Consider the following 26,975-nt stretch of genomic DNA (forward strand, 5'->3'; position numbering starts at 1 on the left):
GTGGGCAGAGGAAGGATACATTACCAGCATATGTGCTAGTTGATCTGCTGCTTTAGTTTTCTAGAAGAGATGATCTTATCATGACAGGCCACACGGAAGATCTTTGCTTCTATATACAGTTTAGTGAAGGCAAATAGTAGCTGCCACTGAGCTTCGTTTTTAACAATCAATGTGCTTGACATTCTCTAGTCCTTTGTCAAAGGTATTTAACTTGTAACTCCACTGCAGAGTCAGTCTCTTGAATGAGCATGTTACATTAGGCACGCATTTGACCTATGGTGGTGATGTGGATTTAAAATGTAATATCTCTGGGATCTGTTCCTCCAGAAGTGACGGCAGATCATCTGCAGGGAGTAAAGGATGCCAAAATGGTGGAGTCTGGTTCACGTTCTCTTCTCTTCTCACCCCCTCCCCCCCAAAATTACTGTGGAGCAAAAGGGATGAGAAATGTTTTAAGATGATATCCTGTGATGCAGTTTTAGTGCTTACTTGGGTGATAAGTTTGTGCTCTGCTATGATGTCAGTAGGGCCACCTATGTTATTAACCTAAGTTCACTGGTGCTCTGATTTCATATTAAGCTTCTTGATGTATGTCCAGTATGGAGACCATTTCATGGTTCAAAGGACTAGAAGTTCATCTTGGTATGCAGTCTCTAAGGTGGAAAATCAAAGTCAAGAAAAATCCAAGATAATTCTAGTCTTTTTTTCCGAGGCAGCTTTGTGAGTGGGTAGAAAATACAACTTTCTAGCTTAATGAAATTATATGAAATAAGAGCTTTGGTGACACCATTCTGAAGTATTCATCAAACATTGGATTAAGAACATAAGAACGGCCATACTGGGTCAGACCAAATGTCCATTTAGCCCAGTATGCTGTCTTCCGACAGTGGCCAATGCCAGGTGCCCCAGAGGGAATGAACAGAACAGGTAATTATCAAGTGATCCATTCATTCCCTGTCACCCATTCCCAGATTCTGGCAAACAGAGGCTAGGGACACCATCCCTACCCATCCTGGCTAATAGCCATTGATGGACCTATCCTCCATGAATTTATCTAGTTCTTTTTTGAACCCTGTTATAGTCTTGGCCTTCACAACATCCTTTGGCAAGGAGTTCCACAGGTTGACTCTGCTTTGTGTGAAAAAATACTTCCTTTCGTTTGTTTTTAAGTAGGCTTTGTATCTGTAACACAACCAGGGATACTTTGAAAGGCTAACTGGTTGCAATATGGTCAGTTCATTTTATTTGTCTAATTTCTGTGATTAGTTGAAAAAATTCTTTTCCAAGTACAATCCATCACAGTGGATGCAATTGCTTGCTCTTAAATTGGGGGTTGTAATAAATACTAGTTTAAAAGAAAGTACCTTTATGTATAACACCTATTAATGCAAAATCAGGAGAAAAACATAACTAGCAGCAAGTACAACACATGTTGGTTTTGTTTTCTATTAATGGTTGTGTGCCCGGGCAAATCTTAATGCACTATTGAATTCTTGTTTTATACACTTCCTATAATAATTGCAGAAAAATTTTTTAGTGGAACTTTAAGGGCTTTTAAGTGACCAATGCATCTGAAGAAGTGGGTTTTTTACCCACGAAAGCTTATGCCCAAATAAATCTGTTAGTCTTTAAAGTGCCACCGGACTCTTTGTTGTTTTTGTGGATACAAACTAACATGGCTACCCCTATGATACTCAATAGTGACAAGTTACTTAAATCCAGATGGATGTGTTTTGGGGTTTGCACAGCATGGAGTATTAATCTGGCATATTATTAGCCAGCAGTGTAGCAATTCTTGCATCCTTAACATCATATAATATGAAATTAGAGCTTAATATTTCTCTGAGCTGTCATACTGAAATAGCTGGTATAGTTAGAAGTAGTTGGCTAATAATTGGCTTCTGGCTTAGACTCCAAAGGCCTGTGCAGAACATGAAGGACTGTTCTCAAATTGGGCTAGGCATGAAAAATCTTTTATTAATAAAACAAGTTTTAAGTTTCCAGCTAGGAGGCAAGTGTACGGCAAGACCTTCAGGTACTGATAGAGCTATAATTCAACGTGGGGGAGATGTGCGTCAGACACTGAAACTAAATCCTACACTATGAAACACACGCTGTTCATTATACAATACAGTAAGACTGAAGTGAACAATTAATTTGTCTTCTGTTCAGAGCTCCTTCTGCGAAAAGCGTTTTGTGCTGTTAGCTTTATACAAGGCCTTATGGACTCTGCAGCAAGCTGTACCTAAACTCTGTGGTAAGGCTCCTGAATTCTGTGACAGACTGGAAATTCTTCAACCGCCTTGGGTGAATTTTAAAATCAGGCTTTTTTCTGACCAAAATACAGTATGAGTAATACAACCAGCCCAGAATGCCCTGGGGCATTTATTTTAATATTGATTCTATTTAATTCACTCTGCCCATGAATTTTCAGTTTCCAATGTGCGGAAGATTTTTGTATTGACAACATAACAAACTGTCTTGTGGAACCTGTTACTAGGATTCTGGAGTTTTGGGAGCTATGAAGGGACAATAGAGGGTTTTGGAAGCCAGGAAGGAATGAGAAGTAGATTGGGATTGTGGAATAAGCACACTAGCTGGGTTTCCTTGCTAAAATGATCTTCAGTGAAACAGTTAATGTTGACAGTTAAACACCTTACAAATGTCTACGTTACATCTATGCAGTTACTTTTATCAATCAAACTTATAATCTCTTCAAAGAATGAGATCAGGTTTGTTTGAAAAGACCTATTTTCCATAAAACCAAATTGACTAGCATTAATTACATTCCTATCCTTTAAGTCTTTATCAGTTGAATCCCGTATATTTAGCTTAAAATGTTGCTCTTGAGCAATCTGCTGAGGTTTCAGTATATTCTATGTCATACTGGCATTTGATACCCTTCTAGATTAATTTTAAAAGATATAATCTTCAGACGTATTAGTTTTTCCTGGTAATCCTTATTACAGCCCTCCTGGTAATCCACCCCCTCGAGGGGAATAGTTCTGAGCACTGGGAGCCTGTCCACACTCGCACTTTAAAGCGCTCAGACTTGCTGCGCTCAGGGGGGTGATTTTTTTACTCCCCTGCGCTCCCCCGAGCCAGCAAGTTAGAGCGCTATAAAATGTAAGTGTAGACAAGCCCTAAATGTCACTTAAAGAAGAGCATTCACAAGGACTTCCTTTAGGTCTAAGCTAATACATACTAGATACACATACACCCAGTGCAGTCTGGCTATGTGACTTCCTTATAATTCATACAGAAAGTTTGTCAATCTTTGATAGTTCTCTTATACGTAGAACTAAAAAGAAAGTAAATTTTGTAATTTATTTTGTTCATGCTTTATTTTTGTATATATGTATAGGCACATTCTTGCACCTCTTGCTGAATCCATGAATAACAGTGTACGTTCTTTGAGTAAAAGCAAAGGACTAATCAGTTTCGCTTTCTAATTCCATGATCTTACGAGATCGTAATGTTCTTTTATTTTGAAAGTAAAGTGGCCATATGATCTGGTGGCTGAATCCTCTCAGATGCCATGGTTATTGGTGCGGCCAAACATGGGACTTGTAGCATCAAAAATGAGAGGCCTCTAATACCTGTTCCATTATTCAGTGTGTCACTCTCCCCAGCTTTCGTGAGCTACAGCTCACTTCATCGGAATGTGGTTCACGAAAGCTTATGCTCTAATAAATTTGTTAGTCTCTAAGGTGCCACAAGTACTCCTTTTCTTTTTACGGATACCGACTAACACGGCTGCTACTCTGAAAAATCTCCCCAGCAGGCTGACAACTCAAGCCAAGGCAGCAGGCTAATTCACTCACATGTGAATAGAAAGAAAAGAAATGTTAAAAGGTCATAGTGTGTTCAAGCTAATTCACTTATTAGAATAGACCAAATGAGGATGTTATCACATTACATATACATGGCATATGCCTGATAATTACATTTGCCCTAAATACTTGAAAACTAGTGAAATGCTAATGTTGTTCTCTTCACTCATCTGAAACTTGTTGATTTACATTGCAGTTAGTTAGCTCTAAATCAAAAGGTGTGTTAGCATTAGGAAGAGAATTTATTTAATATGTAATACTGCATGAAAACTAATGAAGGATTGTTTCTGGCTATCTCTGTTCCTGTAAACTAAGAAAGTTTGTCTGGGGGGTGTATCTAAATGCATTATATATGTGTCTGCAATGGGATTGCCCATAACTGGAACAGAAGCCTTAGAACAGTAAATGATAAGCATGTTAACTTCAAAGCATGGGTCCTTACATTCAACAATGGGAAATCTACAAACCCATGCTGTGGTGGGATTATATGCCAGATTGCTTTCCTGGGAAGACAGCTATCAGAATAAACCCTGGGCATGATCCTGTATCTCTGGACTGATGATTCTGAGCGAATACACACAGGTCCCCAAAGCCATTTTCATAGAAACGTAGGACTGGAAGGGACCTTTGAGAGGTCATCTACTCCAATCCCCTGGATTCGTGGCAGGACTAAAGATTATCTAGACCATGCCTGACAGGTGTTTGTCTAACCTCCTCTTAAAAATCTCCAGTGCCAGAGATTCCACAACCTCTCCAGGCAATCTATTCCAGTGCTTAACCACCCTGACAGTTAGGAAGTTTTTCCTAGTGTCCAACCTAAACCGCCCTTGCTGCAATTTAAGCTCATTGCTTCTTGTACTATCCTGAGAGATTAATTAGAACAATTTACCTCCCTCCTCTTTGTAACAAACAATTTACCTCCCTCCTCTTTTTTGTACTTTAAAACTGCTATATTGTCCCCTCTGTCATCTCTTTTGCAGAGTAAACAAATCCAGTTTTTTCAGTCTTCCCTCATAAGTCATGTTTTCTCGACCTTTAATCATTTTTGTTATTCTTCTCTGGACTTTCTCCAGTTTGTCCCGATCTTTCCTGAAATGTGGCACCCAGAACTGGACACAATACTCCAGTTGAGGCCTAATCAACGCAGAATAGAGCAGAGGAATTACTTCTTGTGTCTTGCTTACAACACTCCTGCTAATATATCTCAGAATGATGTTTGCTTTTTAAATTTATTTAGCAACAGTGTTATACTGTTGACTCATATTTAGCTTGTGATCCAGTATGACCTCCCAGACTTCTTTCAGCAGTACTCCTTCTTAGGCAATCATTTCCCATTTTGTATGTATGCAACTGATTGCTCCTTCCTCAATGGAGTACTTATTGAATATCGTCTTTATTTACTTCAGACCATTTCTCCAGTTTATCCAGATCATTTTGAAATTTAATCCTCTCCTCCAAAGTACTTGCAACTCCTCCCAGCTTGGTATTGTCTACAAACTGTATACGTGTACTCTCTATGCCATTATCTAAATTATTAATGAAGATATTAAACAGAACCAGAAGTACTGGAACAGGGGACCCGGGGGCCACAGCTCCCCCAGTTTTTAACAGCTGGAAGGGTGAGCAATGCGGGGAGGGGGCAGAGAGGAGTGAGTGGGAAATGGGGTCTTTGGGGGAAGAGGTGGCATGGGAGTGGTGCCTTGGGGAAAAGGGCCAGTGTGAGGGCAGGAGCTTGGGGAGAAGAGGCAGCGTGGGAATGGCGTCTTGGGGGGGGGGTAACGTAGGGGGTGGGGCTCAGTTAGGGAGCCTGTGGCCTCCCCACTTTTAGGAGGCTTCCGCCACTCTGAACTGGACGCACAACCGATCCCTGCAGGACTGCACTGAATATGCCTTCCAGCTTGCCTATGAACCACTAATATCTACTCTCTGGGAATGGTTTTCCAACCAGTTATGCACCCACCTTATAGTAGCTCCATCGAGGTTGTATTTTCTTAGTTTGTTTATGAGAAGGTCATGCGAGACCGTATCAAAAGCCTGAATAAAGTCAAGATACAACACATCTACCACTCCCCGCCCCCCCCCATCCACAAGTGTTACCATGTCAAAGAAAGCTATTAGGTTTTTGGGCAACCGTCAGAGACTTACAGGTACTCGTAGACATTATATCTCTGTTATCAATTGAACTTACAAACTCTAACCCACCTGTTATATATTTTACTTGCTTTAACCTCTCAATACATCTCATTTCTTTTCTTAGCTAATAAATCTTTAGTTTATTTTACTAAAGAAATTGGCTGTCAGCATTGTTTTTGGTGTGAGATCTGGCGTATCCATTGACCTGGAATGAGTGACTGACCCTTTGGGGTTGGAAGAACCTAATGTGTGGTGAATTTTGGTTTTAGTAACCTTTCATCATAAAGTTCATTTTGTCTGAATGGTAAAGAGGGGCTGGAGAATTGAAGGGGACTGTCCGTGGCTCCAAGGTAAGACTAACATAGTAGTCCAGGAGTGCACATTTGTTATGGGCTTGGTGAAATCCCCTTCCTTAGAAGTTTTTAAGGTCAGGCTTGACAAAGCCCTGGCTGGGATGATTTAGTTGGGATTGGTCCTGCTCTGGGCAGGGGGTTGGCCTCCAGAGGTCCCTTCCAACTCTGTTATTCTATGATTCTATGAAATCTAATTATAGGATATACCACCAATTTGGGGTGTCTACCTTTTTTGAGAGTCTGACCTGAGATTGGCGCTCTTAACTGTAAGCCATACCGTGACCCAGTCTTAACAGAAGTGAGAATTTTCTTTAGATCAGGTAGTAGACTCCTGTATTTTTGGTGCTGGAGGTTCTGGGTTTAATAGATGTTCATGCTCCTGGTGTCTGTATTTACACCATCTTTCTTTGTTATAAATGCATAGCATAAGTACTAAATATTACTTATCTGTCAGGAGTCTTACATCTTGCTATAAAGTACATCTGTTTTAAAAACATGCTTTTTTAGAAAAACCTTTCAATGCTCATCTAGTATAAGCCTCAAACCATTAACTGAATTTAATGTTCATTTAAGGTGCTGGATTGACAGTTATGGAGTCCTCTATTCATAGAACTCATTGCAAACTTCCGTCCATTCTAACCCTTCTTTCCCTCTCCTCTGATGGCCCTGCTAACTTATCTTAACCCTGATTTTGAAGGGCCATGCTATGTATAAGACTGCAGTGGGACCCAGTTAGAGCTGCTTCCGGGGCTAGCTACATGTGTTCGGCTCAAACAGCAGGCTGCCTCTAGCCCAAGCTTCTCTTTTCCTGAGATGTTCAGATCAACTGTGCAAGATGCCAGTGGATGTCCCCAGCAGATGTCCCCTTCCAAAAGCAATAATGTGACCTTCATGTTTGCCTGGTGGGAAATAAAGGAGGAGTCACCAAGTGAGCAGAACTGTGAACAAATATCGGGGGGGGGGGGATAGAAGTGCAGAGTGAGTGTGTGTGTGTGTGAGAGAGAGAGAAACAAAACAAAAACAAACACATACAGAACAAAAAGGACAAAGGGGGAGAGAAAATGGACGGAAAGGAAAGGCAGCGACAGCAACATGTGAACTAGGGGTACAGTACAAGAAGACATGGGTGGGAGGAGTGAGAGGATATCTAGCCCCAATCTATTCAAAGGGGAAAGAGTTTGGAAACCACTGACATGGGACATTTCAGGGAGCATGCTTCAAACTTGGAATCTTTAATTAACCTTGCCTGTTGGCAGGTAAGTAAACAATAAATCGTTTGAACCTTCAGCGTGTTTTAAATACAAATATAAGTCTGCACATGGTTGACAGTCTCATCAGAAAGGCCAAAGATGGAATTGACGTGGAGACTGAACTGCACTGTCATCACTGGAGGTGGTCACGTTGGCTGGGTGATAAAGCTTTCATGGCTGCTCTCTGTGTGGCACCTGTTCTCTGCATAAATAGGACTTCAGTCTCCGGGGTGGTCAAGCCAGCACCTTTAAGCTGCACTGAATTAATTTAAAGGCTTTAAAAAAAAACCCCAAAAAACCCAACCTGCTAAAAAGGAGATTCTGGGAGTTGAGAGTAAATGTATCATTTTGTGATTTTTAGAATATATTTAAAGTTTAAATAAAATGTGAAAAATAAAATCTTAGATGTTAGGATTACTACAGCATTTGAAAACAAGTTAATGCAAAAGCTAAAGTGTAATGAGACAAATCCAGAACTAGTGCAATTGTAACGGATTTAAAGGAGATTATAGGATGAATTTGACCCAGTGTATAATACTGAGTTGTACGGTTGTATGTGTTTTAATAACCTCTACCACGCTTTTCTCCCCCCACCCCCTGTTTTGTCTCCACATTTGAAGCCATGGTTACATTCTTGAAGGTGGTGATAATTAATATTGACGCACAATCATTAAGTAAGAAGAGTACTTATTTATAATTTTCACTTTATAGATAAAGGCAGGAAAAATGCTGGTTTTGAGCATATTAGCTGTTGGGATATGAGGTTTACTGATGCTAATGACTTGTAACCACAACTTGTTTCATGCTGCTTATGCAAGTTCATATTTTTGGCTTTCTGGGCTTGCGGCATACTAAGCAGACAGTTGTTTTTTTTCTTGTCCTTTTTTGTACATTAGACACTACTGCATTTAGTTTCTCCTAAGAACTAGTCTTTGTATTGGCCACTAGATATAACCGCTCTTTTCAGTTTTACCTTTACTATGTTTTTGTTTGTACAGACTTAAAAATAAAAAATATGCTTTCTTGTCCACCTAGCATGGTCCTTATAAATGCCACAGATGATGTATCTTTCTTGTACCTCCCTTGGTTCATATTGCCCTTCCAAAGTAAAATAAAACCTTGTAAGGGGAGCCATTGGGCAGAGAGTGGCTCCCTAACCAATTTCTATCCTTTATATCGTCTAAACTCTTATTTGTTGCTCTCTCCTTAAAGTTGGTTCTTAGCTGCTGCTGTAGCCGTCAAACACAGGTGATGCAGTGGAGGTCAGATATTGAGGGAAGATTTTCTTGTAGAAAAGTATTGATTTCAGCCACTCACCTAGGGAGCTGACTCTAATAATTAATCACGAGTGGAACTAGAGATGCAAATGAGCAGTCTTCTACATCAGCAACAGTAAAGGTTTGTTAAAGTCCCCATCCCCAACAAAAACCTCAGAAATTATTTGATTACACTTAGAAATAAGACTGCAAAATAGGAGGCAAGCAGTGAAAACCCCTTGCCTAGACTCATATCTCAGACATTTTTTCTTTCCCCATTTGCAGTTACTGAGCAGAGTCACATTTGTACATTATATTCTACCGCTTCATATCCGTGCACCTAACTTTGCGAAACTCTAAATCTGCAGCGATTAACGTAGTCACATACAAATGCTAAGGAGGCATTTCTGAGATGCTATATGAAGCACGCTGATATGTTGCTTTCTGGTATATCTATATGTAAAGGGACCCTGCATATTTTCTCTGTTTGGTGACCTGTCCATGCTTTGTCCTATTTGTGGAAGACTTGGCAATTCTGTCAAAATGTTTGAAGGACTGGTCATGCAGATCTACAACAGGACAGATTCTGTTTTGCTTTCATCCAGACATACAGGTGTAACTTCTCTAGGTTTCTTTTCAAGCAAACTAATAACCTACAAGGAAGCACTTCTAATAGTGGGTAAAAATAAAGGCAGAACTGCAGTAGAAGTCAGCTGATATCAGCTAAGTCAGCTAAATCACACAGGAAACCTCAAACCCACATCTGCATTTTCTGCTTGTCACTACTTAATCTAAAGGTGTTCTCTATCATTTTCTGACATGTCCTTCTGAGCAGCACTATCACTCGGCCTGTACTAGGAAGATGAATTTGTTAGTTGCATTGAGGAATGTTCTTTGAGTTAGCCTGAATTAGTGTAACTGATGGAGTAGGCAGTCTCCAAACACAGCTTAAAATGTAGCGGTGAGGATGTACAATACCCTTGGTATTTGTGGGTCCTGCATAAATCCGTTTAACTAGGGTAAAGGACTTTATTTTATATAGATTCTTATAAATGTTAAGAGGGCACCTGTTCACATACTGTTAATACCCTTGACATAGCATATTATTTGTGATGTATATAAGTACTGGAATACTATGTAGATTTTTAGTGTCCACATTTTAAAAATGATGTTGAAAAATGGGAGAGGGAGCAGAAAACAGCTACAAAAATGAATTGAGGGCTGAAGAAATGCCTTACAATGAGGGACGTAAAGCTCAATCTGTTTAGTTTATCAAAAATGAGTGAGAGGTGACGTGATTCACAGTGCATAGGTACTTTCACAGGGAGAAAATACTGAGTACTAAAGGGCTCCTCAGTCTAGCAGAGAAAAGGAGCACAGGAACCAATGACTGAAAGCTGAAGTCAAACAAATTCAAATTGGAAATGAGTCACAAATGTTTAAGAGGATAAGCCATTGGAACAAACTATGAAGAGAAGTGATGATGTCTTCAAATCAACACTGGATGCTTTTCTGGTAGATGTACTTCAGTCAAATACAAGTTTTACTGGGCTCAGTATAGGGGTTACTGGGTGAAATTGAATGGCCTGTGATATACAAGAGGTCAGTGGATGATCGAATGATCCTTTCAGGCCTTAAAGTCTATGAATAAGTTAATTGTAGCAGTAGAGTTCAGTATAATAACCATCACCACCAGCACGCCATGCAATTTAATCTCCTCTCCCTCCAACAATTCTCCTCCCTTACAATTTCCAATCCACTGCACTCCCATTTTCAGATGCTTGTGGAAAAAAGGGGAGCTTTGCAATGTGGCCGGAAGGTGACTGGACTATTTCAGATTAAGTGTTGGGGGAGTGGTGCAAGGTGATCTGGTTCTGGCTGAAAGCAGAATCTGCATTTGACCACTTTGCTGTTTTCTGTGTAATTTGAATTGTAGCCTTGCTCATCTGTCTCACTAGCTATACTGAATTATCCTCTTTGGCTTTGTTTTAAGGGGAAAAATAGGGTACGTTTGCCATCATATTAGCTCAGTTGAGTTAGCTTAACATAAGTGAAAAACCTTGTTAAAATTCAGGCTTTTCAGTTGCTTTATGCTAACCCGACGGAAATATCATGATGGAAAAAACACACCCTTTTTGCCCATCAGGACCTACACACACCCAGTAGCTTATAGAGTATCTTTTGTTGTGCGTTGTCCCTCACTCACAGAAGTACTGGAAGGGTTAGGCTATAACTAATAACTAGAATTTTTAAAAATGTAAGCGTTAAGGAAGATGTGTAGAAAGAGTACTACAAAATAAGCAAAGGGCTTTTGCATGTTGACATGAAGTGATATTTGAGGAAAGGAACCAGTCTGTCTGCCTGATCTGGATGCCCCTTGAACTGATCATGGTTTTGCATTTCTTTAATGCCTTTCAACATTCAGATAGTTCCATAACCTCTTTGAGACAGGTGAAGGATATAGAGGGATCCCTTGACCTATTGCTGAAATGCAGCCACTGTTAACAGTACATAGCAACACTATGCAAACACTTAGGGCAGGCAGTGAAATACATTACTGTATCCAGATGGAACTGTAGTGGGAATTCAGGGGAATTTGGCCAGGACACTGAGAGGCAAAACAAATAGTAAATATAAAATATGCATATGGGCTCTTTAATGACCACAGGTAGTGATAACCTCAGTTTTACTCAGCTCATTGAATAAAATCGTGATCCCCTTAATATCATCCTGGGACAATGATTCATTATCGAGCTTGAGGGAAGAATTCTATCTACTACTGTAAACTGCCAGGGCTATTTTCTGTAGCATCCAGATGTTCAATGGAGACCTCCCATCCAAGGCATTTTTCTCCTTTACAGTGACATTCATGAGTCAACAGCTTCGGCAGCTGAAGAATTCCATTAGGATCCTTACCAGTCCTGTTGCTTACAGATTGTAAATGAATAGAAACATGGGTGGTTCTTCAAATTACTGTCCACATGGATTCCACATTTGAGGCTCATGTGTGTGAGATTGGAGTCTTTTGGCCCGCAGTGTCCATTAGGGCTGTGCCTATGGCCTAGATGTCCTTGCACGCCCCACCCAAGAGCATGAAGTGCTGAGTGAGTCTGACTTTCCCTCAGTTCCTCCTTGCTGCCGGTGGCAGTGAGACAGAATCCTTGCTGTGTCCTCCTGCTGCTTTGCATGCTGTGCTGGTTTACTGGTCTTGTTGCTTGTTGGTAACACTGACACCCACTCACCAAATTTCTTATTTTAGTCAGGTTCTGGTTTTTAGGCTAGGAACCCCAACCCCTCTCTCCCCTGATACCGAGGCTCTATCAAAATGACAGAGGCAAAATCTCTGGGATTAAGAACCTGCCCCTGATCTGACAGCTCAATGCCACTCAGTGATGGGCACTCTCAGTGCCTGTTTTGTTTGGGAGGGATGTTTTCTTGCACTTTGTACCATACATACATACCTCTGACAGACAGGAAGGAGCAGTGCTCCAGAATTGAGCTGCTAAGGCATAGGAGAAATTGTAGGCCAAGTGGAATGGGGTGTGTGACCCTAAGAGCATTCCAGGGCCAGGGGCTCACTGACATCAGGTTTCAGCAGGCCTGACCAATTTAGTGAACCCCAACTCTCTATGGTTACAATCTGTATCTAAAAGGTGTCAAGTAATATGTTGTTGGAAAGCTAGTAACTCACAGATCATTAATATTCTTGCATAATCTATGTATGCAGTGTGTGTTAAAAGTTATGGGTATATGGTGCTGGGGTCAGAGTTGCTGCAGCGATAAGACACTCAGTGCATGGAAGCCAGGTTAGGGCTGTTGTACTGTAGGCGGGCTGCTGGCGTCAGTAGCCAATCCAGGGATGCACAGCACGCAGAGACTTAGGCTTGCTTGTTGCTGACTCTGAATGTCCCAGGCAGGCATAGTAGTAAAGCTTTTTAAGGCACATTAGGGTTATGGGGCAGGCAGTGACACAACTGCTCACTGGTCTGGATTGCACCCCCAGAATGTTACAGGTGGAGGGGAGAGAACCGTGGTGGCACAAACTTTTTGAGACTGGTATCCAAAATCAATTGTTTGATTATTATGTGGGCCATGAAAGCTTAGAGAGAGGTTACTGAGATGTGTATTTAGTGGTCTACTTGTACCATCATAAGAACATAAAAACGGTCATACTGGGTCAGACCAAAAGTCCATCTAGCCCAGTATGCTGTCTTCTGACAGTGACCAATGTCAGGTGCCCCAGAGGGAATGAACAGAACAGGGAATCATCAAGTGATCCATCCCCTGTTGCCCATTCCCAGCTTCTGGCAAACCGAGGCTAGGGACAGTTTGGATATCGCTTGACTGTTTCTCTTAAGCAGCCACCACACAGCAGAAAGAGAGAATCCAACAACTTTATCTGATTAGTAAAATCTCTGATATGTGGTAGTCTTGAAAAAACTTTAAAATATCAACTTGAACATCACATTTCTGTTTAGAAAACTTTGTACCTGCTGCTGTTACAAGTAACTTAATATTACTGTGACTGAGAGAAATTAGCAAAAAACATTATTTTTTGAGTTTTTCCCCTGTTTAGTCAGTCAGATTCTTTGTGGCTGAAAAGACTTTCCTCAACAACAAGAAGGGAGCAGAACAGCTATTTCAATCTTAAAAAATTTAGGGCCACGCTATTTAAAAAATGTTTAGTGAGAAACTTTTTTTTAAAAAAGCTTCAATTAATTACATAAATATTAACGTTATTAGCCACATGGAAACTTTTCTAATTGTTTGACCTTTTAAAACTTCCTATGCTAAATTGTTGGTGTATTGCAGTTAAATAGGGTACTTAATTACAAGATAATAAAGGTGTTCAGAGACTACGGGCTTGTCTACATTGGCACTTTACAGCACTGCAACTTTCTCGCTTGGGGTGTGAAAAAACACCCCTCTGAGCGCTGCAAGTTTCAGCGCTGTACAGTGCCAATGTAGACAGTGCATCAGTGCTGGGAGCTCTTCCCCTTGTGGAGGTGGGTTTTTTAAGCTGCAACTACACAAGCCACGTTAAAGTGAAGACGTGCCCGTAGGCTAACAGCCAAGACGGAATAAACTAGATAGTGACTGCACTTCTGGTTGATTGCAGTGATTTCTTCTTCTTTTTTTTTTTTTTTGGTCATTTGTGAAGTGTCGGGCCTTGCTTTCCTTCTGGATGAAAGGGCTATGTCAACGTGAGTCATTATCATTGTGTGGTTTTCCAGTAGAAAAGCAGGTGGCAAGACTACACTGGCATGAAAATATGTCTCTTTTGTCTTAGACCTCACAACTTTTCAAGCACATTTAAAATGATCTGTGAGCTTTCTGTTCTGGATGAAGATATGCTGGGCTGGTTGCACTGGGATTTTCTGATTTTTGCCAGCTGGCAAAACATCCATGTTTATGTAAGCCCTTTCACAGCAGGGTACTGAGGGAAAGGTGCAGGGTTCCTGTTATTCATATAAGTGGGACACGCTGGCATACTTCCAATATTAATGTGAGTGACCTTATGGACGAGAGTACATAGAACAGGAGGATTGCTGTGATGGACCTATTATGTGGGAATTTTTAGTTTGTTTCTTGTAGTGACAATAGAACAGGGAAATCGGATGCCTCTTAAATGGTGGATTTTAATGGTTTGTGGCTAGTGCCTATCTGTGTGCAAAAGTGATGGAGCATGTTTGTGTGATTGACGAATATATCAAGAATAGAAAAGAAAAGTTCAAAAACTATTGTGGATGTAGTAAATTGAAACCCTCTCCTTTTCCATCCCAAATGCTTAGGATATACTTTGACCTGGACAGTGGATGTGAAGAAGCTGGGAGGCGAGGAGAGAATTCCAAATTGCTTCTATTTAAAACTCTAGCCATCTTCTGTCAGTCAGGTCCAGCTTTCTGTTGTCAGCAGATGAGTAGTTCTTTTTCTCTTTTCTGAATTGCTTGATTAGGCCTTCTATTTGTTGGACTGTTGTGGGCGGGTGAGTGTTTGAAGAAATGGTAAAGGTTAGTGAGAGGACTGATAGAAACTGGTCTTGGTATGTTTGATCAGCTCGAGACAGCTGATTGTGTCGGTGGGCACGCATGTGTGTTGGAAAGATGAATGTTACAGGGACATTGATCTGAGCTCATGTAGACTGTCTGCATCAGTGTGGTGGTGGTAATACACTTTTTCCCATCCGTTCCCAGTGTGCAGTACAGTGCACTGGAAGATACTGTCCCAAGATGTTTCATGGGATGTACGGTAACTCCAGATGTTTATAACATTGGGAGTTGTGTGGCTAAATTGTGGCTCTCCATCAAGAAAACTAACTAACTTGGAGGCTGTATCATGAAAATACTTAACATAAAATTGTGTTAAGAAATTTATTTATAATATAAATTCAAATGTCATTGTGGCACTATAGAAAGGTCTTCAGGAAGATGCAAATTTAGATGCATCAGTTCTACTATCAGTTACATGATTTTTATAACAAAATTGGGTACAAAGGAATGGTAATCTTCTTCTCTCATCTGAGGCTCTGGCGAAATCCTAAAACTGTATTTGTGATATCAGTCACTTCTGTAGCAATGGACTGGTATCCTAAACACAGGATCATGATTTCACTGCAGGCTCAAAGAGGAAGGAGAAGCTTCTTAAAAAAACACACAAGTGTTTTCAATGATTAAAAAGGAATGCAGGGGAAATGCTTTCAAAGCAAAACTTTTTTTGATAGAAATGTTTCCTCTTTACATTCCCCATGCAGATTCTGAAAAGGAGATCAACAAATAAACTATTTTGGGGGCACCTCATGACTAACAAGTTTTGTATGCAATGGAGAGAGATGATGGTGTGCATTTGAGGCCAAATCTTGTGCTGTGACCTATTAGAGAAGGGATAGCTTGTGTGTTCTCTTATCAAAGTACTGGTGCAGAAACTCAGCTGTTTTAACTTTTATTAATCTTAGAAAATTTCTGTAGCTTATGTAAATACCATAATAATATTATAAACATTTTGGTTATACGTTATAAAACCAGAGCAATCAAGGGAATATTTAGCAGATGCTTTAACCTGGGTGGTGAGATGATACTGAGTAGTACATGAAGAAAAGGAGGACTTGTGGCACCTTAGAGACTAACCAATTTATTAGAGCATGGACATCTTCAGAGTGCTCCACAAATTTAAAGTTCTCAACACCCCGGGCAGGTAGGTAAGTTTAATCATCTTTGTTTTATAGATGGGGAGACTGAAGTGTAGAGGTAAAGTGACTTGCCCAGAACTACTCAGTGAGTTAGTGACAGAGCTGACATTAGAATTTGGGAATTGACTCTCAGCCCTATGCTGTCTCAGCACACCTTGTTGCTTTCCTTATCTTGGCTTTGTCATGACTTTTATACCACAATGAAAAATTAAACTAACTCCCTGGGTTTCTTTTCTACTCCCACACCCCTCCCAATTGCCACTACTGAGTCTGAATCTGAGTTTGCTCATAAGTCTTTCAGGGCAGTTTTATGTAGAACATTCTGCTGAATTAGGTATAAGATTAACTCCTACCCCCACCCCCAGGCTGTGCCTGCTTATATCTAATGCCAAAGTCTGGAACAATAGCCCTCTGATCGAACTGTGTGTTTTCTCTCAAAATAAGACACTAGTCCCTTTTTGCTTTCTTCATTTGACCAAGAACAAGCTAATGAAGGGGAAATATGCACAGTTCTGTATCAATAAATTAATTGTAAAAAAACCCAACCGCATACCTACTGTATTGTGGGCTCTTGGTTCTAAATTTACAGTGCCTAGTGGAGACAAATGTAACACTGACAGAAAAATGAAGTCTTTTTTTTTTTTAAAGCATATAATGAATAGATTTACAAAGTAATAGAAATTTTATTTCTTTTTCATTAGTTGTAAAATTTAATTTGGTTTGCCAAAGAAATATTGGGTAAAACTTATTTGTCCTTAGGTGTAGAATATATCACAGTAATTGTAAACTCACTGCTTTGCAGAACCAGCTATATGAAGTAACATTCAAGTTGTCAGACATGGCTTTTGGCTTAGTTCCTAATAACCAGCCTGCGTGGTACTGGAGCAGTGGTGGGCAGCCCGCGGGTTGCATCCTGCCCGTTAAGGTAATCTGCTGGCGGGCCACGAGACTGTTTGTTTACATTAACTATCCGCAGGCATGGCCGCCCGCAGCTCCCAGTGGCCGGGAACAGGGAATCGGGGCCACTCGAAGCTGCGGACAGTCAAAGTAAACAAACTGTTGTGGCCTGCCATCAGATTACGCTGATGGGCAGCGTGCGACCCACGGGCTGCGCACCACTGCTCCAGTACCACACAGACTGATTATCTGAAGGTGAAACTGATTTTCATTTCCCAACCTGAGACAGATGTGAAAAGTAGAAAGCATAAATGATGACAAACGAATTGGATTGCTAGCATTTGCTCTTAATATCTGTTGTGTAGTGACACAGGTAAACACTTGTTACAACTCAAGGTTTTTACCTTGACAGTCTGCTATTAGCAGCGTAAGAGGAATGGTTGTGGAATTTGATAATGTAAAGGAGAATTTGTTTATTGCTTGGTAATAGCCATTTTGGGGGGGCGTCAGGCAGGAATATATGGCTGATCTTGCTTTTCTACTCCCATTCATCAGTTTGGCTAAGGTTTTTTTTTGTGTGTGTTTTCTTGCTCAAAAAAAGTAAAAGCTTAACCTTTTTCAGAACTTCTAGTAATTAGAAGTGGGAATGGAGCCAAAATCTCATGCAGGGGTGTGTGTGGAAAGAACTCGTGTAACAAAATGGAGCTGCTTTGCAATATAGATGAAGAGTTCCTCTCTCTGTCTCTGTCCTGATATCCAAAGACCTCTGTAGGGTTGGCTCTAGCTAGCTTCCAGATCACCTCTGGAAGATCATCCGTCACCATGATTTCTCATGACAGCAGCCTTCCACAGGAACAATGAAATTGCCATCTCTGGTGGAGGAGAAGAGGAGGGGCTATTGTGCATTGGAGACAGCTTTCACGGGATTTAGAGTGTGGAACTCCCCCTCTCAAGAGAATTGGAACGATACAGAGAAGATTAGCATGGCCCCTGCGCAAGGATGACACGCAAATTCGGGAAGCGTTCCATAGTAAAAAGAGACTGAGTGACCATGGAAATAACTACGTTTGGAGCTAAATAAAAAAAATGCATTTCTTCAGTGTACTTTTTCTTCAGTTTCTTTACGCTTGCTCATACAAATATGAACAAGCAAGCAAACCCTCTAAACTTAATAAGCTTTTTCTCCTACAAATAGTGACAGAAGGGGGAGAAATGATGATTTTTAAATACTTGGGAGGTACTCAAGCACTCTGGTAATGGAAAGTCATGTTATAGGCTAGAGATGGCATAGTTATCAACTTGTTTCAGACATGAGGACCATATGTCCTGCTGCTTGTTATATGCTACTCTGTTAATGGCTCATTGACCTTACATTTCCTGCCATCAAAATGTCATCTGCTCATTTTGCTTTTATTCTGTAGGTGAGACACAAAACTTCAGACCAGGTGATGGCTTTGAAGATGAACATGCTGAGCAGTAACCGAGCAAATATGCTGAAAGAGATCCAGCTCATGAACAGGCTCTGTCATCCAAACATCTTAAGGTGCTGAGTTTTTTTCTGTTGGGTAGTAAGAGGGTGAGAGAGGGTTCCTAAGAACCTTTTTTTAAAGGGTTTTGTGTATAACTGGAACTTTATGGATCCACAAGATAGAGAGTCTCTAATTTTAAAATAGGATTTTTCATACTAGAGCATATTACCTAGATTGGCATTTTGCATCCAGTAATAAGCAATAACTGTTTCCTCAGACAAACATTAAAGTCTTCATAATGTAATTGTCCCTACAATCAATCAACTGACATGAAGGAAGAGATTTGATGTCCACTTACTGTCTTAATGTGCATAGGTTAAAACTATTGTGAAGGGTCACATAATAATCAAGCTTCAGGACTGAAGAATAGAAAGTAGAATTAAATTAGTCTGCTCTGATTAATACTTCTCCTTTCAAGGGTAAATCATCCAAATTTTGCAATAGCTTGTCGTATGTCATTTCCAAATACTTCTAAACAGCTATTATTGTTGCACCCTTTTATTCCTTTTCAGTCTCAGACATACTTTCCTGAAGGTTAGGTGACCAGCAAGAGGCACTGTATGCATCCGATGAAGTGAGCGGTAGCTCACGAAAGCTTATGCTCAAATTTTTAGTCTCTAAGGTGCCACAAGTACTCCTTTTCTTTTTGCGAATACAGACTAACACGGGTGCTACTCTGAAACCTGCTTCAGCTGAGGCTGTAACATTGTTAGAATCTAATATGATGATGATTATCATCTGCACAGTGTACCCAAGTAACATGGGTACACTGTACAGATGATAATCATCATAACATCCTGGCAGACATCCTGACTGAACTATGATGATGACTGAAGTTTTTCCTTGGGGAGTCCATCAAGCTCAGAGCCTGTCAGTGTTTGTAAGCAGTGTAGGCTCATTTTGCCAATGTGCATTCCTTTACATTTACACATGGTTAATTTATTGAACCATTACTTTGCAAAATGCCCCCAGAATGTCTAAATCTGTAATACTTATTAAATTGAAATGACAGTTTCCTCTTCCATATTTTTAAATAACTCTGGTCCCAGTATCAAACCCTAGAATATACTCACTGTTAACTTTACTGTTCTTTGCAACAACTCTTAACCAATTATTAATGCAAGGCAATATACACCTTACTCCTTTACCTCATTTTCCCCCCCTTAATAATCACTCATGAGGAACACTTATCAGAAGTGTTTGAAAATCCCCATGAAGTACCCCTCCAGTTCATGTCAATCTATTTTATTATTTTTTTCCAAATAACAGTTTAGAGAGGCACAATTTTTTCTTACGGTAGCCATGCTGGTTTGACCTTATTAGATTATACTTATCCAAGTGCTGTACTAATCTACCCTTAATCAGACTCTCAGTCCTTCTTTTTCTTTACCAAGGTAGGGCTCACTGGCCTAATTCCCAGCATTTCTGTTGGTGTTCTCTTTTTTATTTATATTTTTTAGTGGCATCATGTGGGCAACTTTCAGTTCTTCGGGAGCAATAACTTTTATAAAGAATATTCCTCACTTCATTTCATTCTGAATACTCAGTTGTGCGGTGTGTGGTCCTCCTGGCAGCTGATAGAGTTGCACTGGAATACAATTTGGAAGAGACTTTGTTTTACAATCAGTGTATCTCAGTGCTTTCCATATCAAGTTTGCAAAACAGATGAATGTTCTAATTGCTAGTCTGTAATAGAGCCGGACTCAACCGGCAGCGCCTCCTGCTGGTTGTCCTTGGGAATTAGCTCATCCACCTCTGGAGTGTCCTCTGCTGTCTGGTGATCCCCCTTACTGCTGGCCCCAGTTCCTCCCAGGACCCAGTGCCGCCTCCCACTGGGGTGCTGCCCCCTGGCAGTAAACCCCAGCAATCCCTGAGGGTCTCCCTTCCCTGGAGAACCCCCACCCAGCCTCAGTCTCGGCTACTGCCAGTCATCTCTTAGCCCTGCTCCTTGGGACAGACTGCAGTGTATCAGCCACTCATCACAGGTGAGGGGATTTGGACCTGCTGCCTCTGTCTACCTGTGGGCTGCCCCCTTGCAACGCCAGCACCTAATAGGCCCTAATCTAGGCCTCGCAGCCTGGGGGTTTCGAGGCTGGAGCTCCCCTGCTCCCAAGGCCTTTCCCCCTCAGCCCTCCTCCAATCTAGGTACTCCCTCAGGTCCCTGCAGCCAGGCCCTTCCCTTTCTGAATGCAGAGAGAGACTGGCTAAGCTTCAGCCTAGCAGCCCCTTTATAGGCCCAGCTGCGGCCATTTCCCCAATCAGCCTAGCTTTTCTTGCTCTCAGCCCTGGCTCTCTCCCAGGGCTGGTTCTCAAGCCCCACAGGGCAGGAGCGGGTAACCACCCCGCTACACAGTCCTACAAACTTGCTCTGAAAGTCAACCTGTTTCTTTTCTGGCTTGTGCTTTGTCATCACCCGTAATAGAGAATCTGTTGGCCAAATGCTGCGTTCAGTTACATCTAAGTAGCCCTGCTGCTTTTGGTGGGGTTGCACAGGTGTCAGTGAGAACACAAGTAACTTGGGTCTAATACGGGGTAACTGGGTGAAATGTCCTGTGACGCAGAAGATCTGACTAGATGATCTGATGTTGCCTTCTGGCCTATTCATTTATGAATAATTTGAGAACAATGGTGTTGCACAGATTGCTCTGAAATGGAACAATAATTCTGTTGATTATATGTGAACCAGAAGATATTCCAGTTTGCTCTGCCAGTGGGTCTGCAAAGCTGACAGTAATAAATCTTTATTCCCTCCCACTCACCTTAGGTAAGCACATACAACTCTGATTATGTAAAAATGACCCCTTCTTATTCAGCTCACCTGTCCTGTTGTGTGTTCACTTTTTCAGAGTAGAATTCACTGAAGTTTTTCAAATTGCTTGATTTGAGGCTTTTTCCTTGGGGAAAAGTCACTGTCTATTAAAATTGCTGACTTTATCTTCCCTACTGGAAAGTGCCCTTGAAATAGGAATTTCTTCATTGTCTACAGTAAATTCCAATATAAAAATTGTATTTCACTTTTCCAGTTCTTCATCTGTCTCACACTTACTCCATGCTGATAGTTTGTTTTTTCTTTCTATTTTAGGTAATTGATATTTTGTGTTTGTCCTTTTCAATTTTAGTTCAGAATTGAGCCCTACCTGGCACAGTGTATTTTCCAATCTCCTAAGGATGATTGCAGCAGGATTTCCACCTTTTAAAAAGTTGTTCCTCTCTGTCCCCCAACTAATAATATGAAGTGCTACTCTGTTTAACCATGTGTATTTTACTTTACTCCTTTTCATTTATATATTTTTGTACAGATGTCTATACTCCATCTGTGCCTCTAATTCATTGTTGTAAGAAATGAGCCTATAGGCTGTTAATCCTGTTAAAACTTTTTTTGTTCATGTATGTATTCATATCCAACATGCATTTGCTTTTGCAATATTTAGTGCTGAGGGGAAAAACCACACATGTAAGTCTCATCTAACAGTAGCCTGGACCACTATCAGATGTAGATCCTGTCATTAGGAGAATGTTCTACAATAGTATGTTTATGTTGAAAGGTTTTCTGGGCTGACTTTCTGGGATTCTTATTTGGGTTGAAAGAGAACCGTTCTTTCCTAGTAAATTTTAAGTCTTTTGAATATGTAACTTTTCCATTCCAGGGATTTAAAGACTATTCTGTGCTTCAGCTTGCTTTTAACACTCTTTTCTTCATCACTTTTTAAATCTGTCCCCTAAAATTATCTTCCTTTGTTATTGCTAGGGAAGGTGTTCTCTCTCATGATATCAAACCTAATTGTGCTGTGGTCAATGTTTAACTAATGCAGCTTCTTCACTTGACTCTCAGGTGAACTTTGGTCTTACATAATAGGTAATTATAAGTCACCTCATCTCTTATAAACTCTGATGTGCTGTGAAAAGCAATTGTTTTATGGCAGTGGTTTTCAAACTATGATCTGTACATCACCAGATGGCCCTCTTCCTTGTGTTCTGCAGACTGAAACCTTTTGAGAGCCATGCTGTGGGGGTTTTTTGTGTGGTTGGGAGGATCTTTTTCTTAGGAAGTGGTTTGCAAAATTATATCTCTGTCCTCTCCACATTAACTTGTCTTCCTGGTGTAGTTAGTAGCCAGGAACCTCTTTATCTCATTGATGTTAATTGTTCTACCGTTTGTCTGACACTAAATTAGGTGGCTTCTTTTCACAAGCATTCCTGTTAACTCACACTTTAGCTTAAATATTCTAATATAAAGTTACTTGTTTTTTCTTTACTGATCAAATCACTGTCATCACTAATATTAATTAATTTCATTTGGTTGAAATACTGCTTTTGCTTGTCTGCTGGCTGTATTGCCCCATCCTTATTGCTGGAAATTCCTGGCTATAGAATCATTTGTTGCCCCTGGCTCTGGGCATGGAATAAGTAGTCTAGCTGTGTTCTTTGTGTCTTGCATATCGTCACCAATATTAAAAGATTCCGCTGCCCAAACTCTCCACTTCATCTGACCCAGCTGTGGTAGCTTGCTGGCTCAGGGCAAAGTTAAAACTGGGTCTCCACCTGTTGGAGACAATGCAGCCCAAGCTGCCTTGCTGTCACCCCGGTGACCTCATGTATATGTTGAACATGAGAATCTATAAAAATAGAATCTTTGGGTCTCCAACACAAATGTACCCTTGAGGAAAATGAGAAATTGCCCATGCTACCCTATGGATTATCTCTGCACACACACAAACATAAAACAAAAATGGAGCCACTTTTTTCATCTCTCCAGGGGATATTTTTGAATATATTTTGTCACCTTCTCTTGTAGCTATATTGGCACAGTGGAGCTAACGGAAATAAAAAGCGATATAAACTTAGTTCTGTCATTAAAGTCATTAGGCATGACTCTGAACACACACTGGGAATAGATCTCTTGAGTAAGAAGGTGCCATTTTTGCATAATCATTTTCTGGGCCCTAACTTATATCATTCAATAGATGGTTTCAAGTTAACCCTTAAAGAGAAATGTAGGAGAGAAGTCTTGGTTGCTGATATTGACATGCATCATATTCAGGAGTTCCTACCCAAGGCAATCTACAGGACTCTGATCCTTGTGAAATCAATGCTCTTTTGTCCTGCTCTGTGTTCTGTAGTGCTCACTGATGGGGCAGTCTGTTAACCCAAGTCCTTCCTCTCCTGTGCTGTCTTTTAGATTAGTGCATTTTCAGTATGTGATTGAATTTCAGGCTTTAATATCACTACTGTTTGCATGAAAAATGCTTCTTTATTTAATAAGTACTTTAGGGACCTTTATATATAAAAATGTTCTAGACACAAAGTCTTAGCTCATGTCTTAAATGTCCTCATGGGAGCACTTTAAAGTATTGCTGTGTGTTTGGCAGCGAACATGCAGGCAGATTGACTCGTTGATTAAACCCCACCGTCTGCAAATGTAGTAAAACTAAAATAAAGTCTGTGTATGTGTGTCGTTTGAGCTTTCTTGAAGGAGAATTTTTCATCTGCTCGCACACATAAATTCAGCATCCTTGAAATATAATGCCAATCTATTTCCTTTTGCTTCAGTTGGTCCCTGTCAAGCCCTCCCATCAGTGGAATAACTTGTGATTTGAGTATGTTATAATAGGCTGACTGCTGGCATTGTTTTTAGCACACTCAATATGTTTATGCTGAACAATGATTTGTAATTAACAGATGGGAGCCGGAAAATGATTTAACAGGTTTGTTTTTCCCTATTACCTGGATCCTCAAAAGAATTCTTTTAGAAATGGTTTGCACATACTGGTGTAACATATATAAATATAAATAAAAATTTATGAAGCTGAAAAAGGGCTAGTTGAGATGACTTACCTTTGGACTAAAATGTGATATGGATTACAGTGTCAACAGTAAAAAGTTGTTAAAATGCATTTTTATTTAGTAGCATCTAGTACAACTATGGAAGGTTTTAGTGCAGATTTACTGAAGTCATTCCCTGTGTTGGTTGTCACATTTTTGGGGTGCAATCCAGACCAGTTAAAGGTTGTCATCTCCTGCCCAGTTACCCTGGGTGCCTTAAAATGCCCTGCTGCTGTAGCTCCCTTGTCTGGACACTCCCAACCAGCCAGAGACGGCTCTAGGATTTTTGCCGCCCCAAGCAAAAAATTTTTTGGCTGCCCCCGCTTTTTTTTCGTGCCCCCCGCCCCTGGCTCCGCCACAACTCCGCTCCTTCCCAACCCCTTCCCCAAATCCCCGGCCCTGCCTCCTCCCCTGGGTGTGCTGCATTCCCCCCTCATTGCTTCCTGCGGCTCCCCCCCACGACCCCCCACCCTAGCTCACCTCCTTTCCGCCTGCTCCCCTGAACACGCTGCCACTCCGCTTCTCCCCTCTCCCTCTCAGGTGAGGGAGAGGCAGTGCGTTCAGGGGAGCAGGCGGAGCGGAGGTGAGCAAGGGTGGGGGGAGTGCAGGAAGTAACGGGGAGGGGGTAGAGGAACCGCTCCCCACCCCAGCTCACCTCTGCTCCACCACTGCTGCCTCCCCCGAGCGCGCCACCACTTGGCTTCTCCCTCCCTCCCTCCCAGGCTTGCTGCCTGAAACAGCTGTTTCGCACGTGGCAACCCTGGGGGTGGGGGGAGAAGCGGAGCGGTGGCAGTGCACTCAGGGGAGCAGGCGGAGGCGAGCTGGGGCAGCAGGGGCACATTGCTAGGGGCAGCATGGCTGGCGCCGGAATGACGCCCCTAGAAATGTGCCGTCCCAAACACCTGCTTGTTTTGCTGGTGCCTGGAGCTGGCCCTGCAACCAGCAAACAAACATGCACTGAGTCTGTGTTGTAAACAGCCCTGGTTCAGTAATTCTGACTCCAGCAGCTTGCTTGTTACACTGGTCTCTGCCAGTCTTGGTTACTACTAGCCAAGTGACCCCAACATAGCCTCAGTCCTGAACTTCCCCCAAAACTGCCTGTCTGCCAGCCAGCCAGAGACTCAGAGGACAATAATAATTTTACATGTGGCATTGTTATGATTGGCATTATTGTGAATAATATATATTCCACAATGATATTAATGACCAATGTGGTGTTTAGTTTTCAGACGATACCTCATGAGATTCGTACAAATATCTTTGAAGTAGTGTGAGTAGGGTTTGACTACAGAGTGCTTAGGGTCATAGCCATACCCTGCCCTCCACAGATATTCAGTGCCATGGTACAAGTATATTTATATAAACCCTCATTTTCTCAGCACTGAAGACAGTGCATCTCACCAAGAGGAATAATCCTTAAAGGATCAGCAAGCAGGTCTACTGCCTATCCAGATAAATGGAATCTCACTCGGGGCAAAGAATTTCTAAATCTAACTAAGTAGTTGTATCTTCTAAATAGCAGCTGCCTATATTACCTTCAGCACAATTATTTTTCAGCAGTATTTGGGTTAGCTCGGAGGCTCACTGTTGCCTGATACAGCACCCACAGGAGCATGTTATCCAGGAATTTGGATTGGCGGAGCTATGTCTGTTAAACCTGTTTTCCAGATTTTCAAAAAGAGTTGCATTCTTTGGTAATGATTAAATGATACAATTTATGTTGCTTATAAATATATTAACAACACTGTCCTGGTTTCTTTTTGCTTGCATGGCAGTTTCTAATAGTGTGGGGTTTTAGAAATCTAGCCTGTTTATGTGAGCTCATAGCTACTAAGACTTGTTTCAGTTCTGTTTAAGGGGTAGAAACATCTTTATTTCCCAAACAGAAAGCCAGTGTTTCTCATTGTTTGTTTTTAATTTTGTTCTTGTTTCTAGGATTTTGAACAGCTGCCTTAGGGTTTTGAACTGCTGCCTATTCCTGCAGTATCTGAGTGCTCACAGTAGTAGGTTGCAGAACATGGCATCTTTTTCCGTTTGTTTCTCTCTGATAGAGACACTGTCAAATCTTATTGGCCTTACCTTACTTTAGCTTTTATACCTTCCAAATGAACAGATGAAATTAGCTATTTTTTTGTCTCAAACTTTTCTTATTTTTAATAAATCTGTCACATCAGTATCTTAGTGTTTCACATTTACTGCTTTCTATTCCTCTTCAGCCTAAATGTGGGTGTGTGAACACCCACTAAATGGCTGTTTCAATTTTACTAATGGTTTTAGTATTTAAAAAACAAAAAGACCTTTGTGAAACCTGCGGTAGGTTACTTTTGATATAGACTATATTTTTTACTATAATGGATGTGGAAAGATATATTAAATAAGACAATTGGAATAAAATAATTTGCTGGTTTGATACTGAGACCTCCTGTGACCCAAGCAGTTTAGCTGAAAAAATTTACAAATTCCATCAGAACTGGCTAACATCATTGAAACTTCTGAATTCTACCTGCTTTTTTGCCAGTTATTTTTCTTCTGTGGCCTTCACCATTCCCTTCCACGAAGAACAACCTTGTCTCACAAACATCTTGTTGGATTAACATCAGACTTTATTTACATACATTTAAAAAACCTGTTCTTTTCCAAAAGACCTTCGTCTGTCATGAATGTGTAGGGTTAATTCATTCTTTTTTTGTGAAATGTTTGAAGATTCTTAGATGG

At 40.9% G+C, this 26,975-nt stretch overlaps 1 protein-coding gene and 1 non-coding gene across 6 annotated transcripts in view; both read left to right on the forward strand.

The window, feature by feature from the left end:
- TESK2 (testis associated actin remodelling kinase 2) overlaps positions 1-26,975 on the forward strand; it is a 121,570-nt gene that overhangs the window by 17,530 nt on the left and 77,065 nt on the right. For 4 of the 5 annotated variants that reach the window (XM_073357891.1, XM_073357890.1, XM_073357892.1 and 1 more), the window contains one exon: positions 18,330-18,451. In XM_073357891.1, coding sequence (XP_073213992.1) covers positions 18,330-18,451 — 122 coding nt within the window. Of the gene's footprint in view, positions 1-14,617; positions 14,837-18,329; positions 18,452-26,975 lie in introns of all 5 variants that reach the window. The other variant, XM_073357893.1, reaches the window with a different exon arrangement.
- On the forward strand, positions 17,839-17,943 carry LOC140916678 (U6 spliceosomal RNA). Its single transcript, XR_012160593.1, has one exon. It is a non-coding gene; the product is annotated as a U6 spliceosomal RNA (small nuclear RNA).

This window comes from Lepidochelys kempii, chromosome 8, assembly GCF_965140285.1.
Source record: "Lepidochelys kempii isolate rLepKem1 chromosome 8, rLepKem1.hap1, whole genome shotgun sequence".
In the NCBI taxonomy this organism is placed as follows: Eukaryota; Metazoa; Chordata; order Testudines; family Cheloniidae; genus Lepidochelys; species Lepidochelys kempii.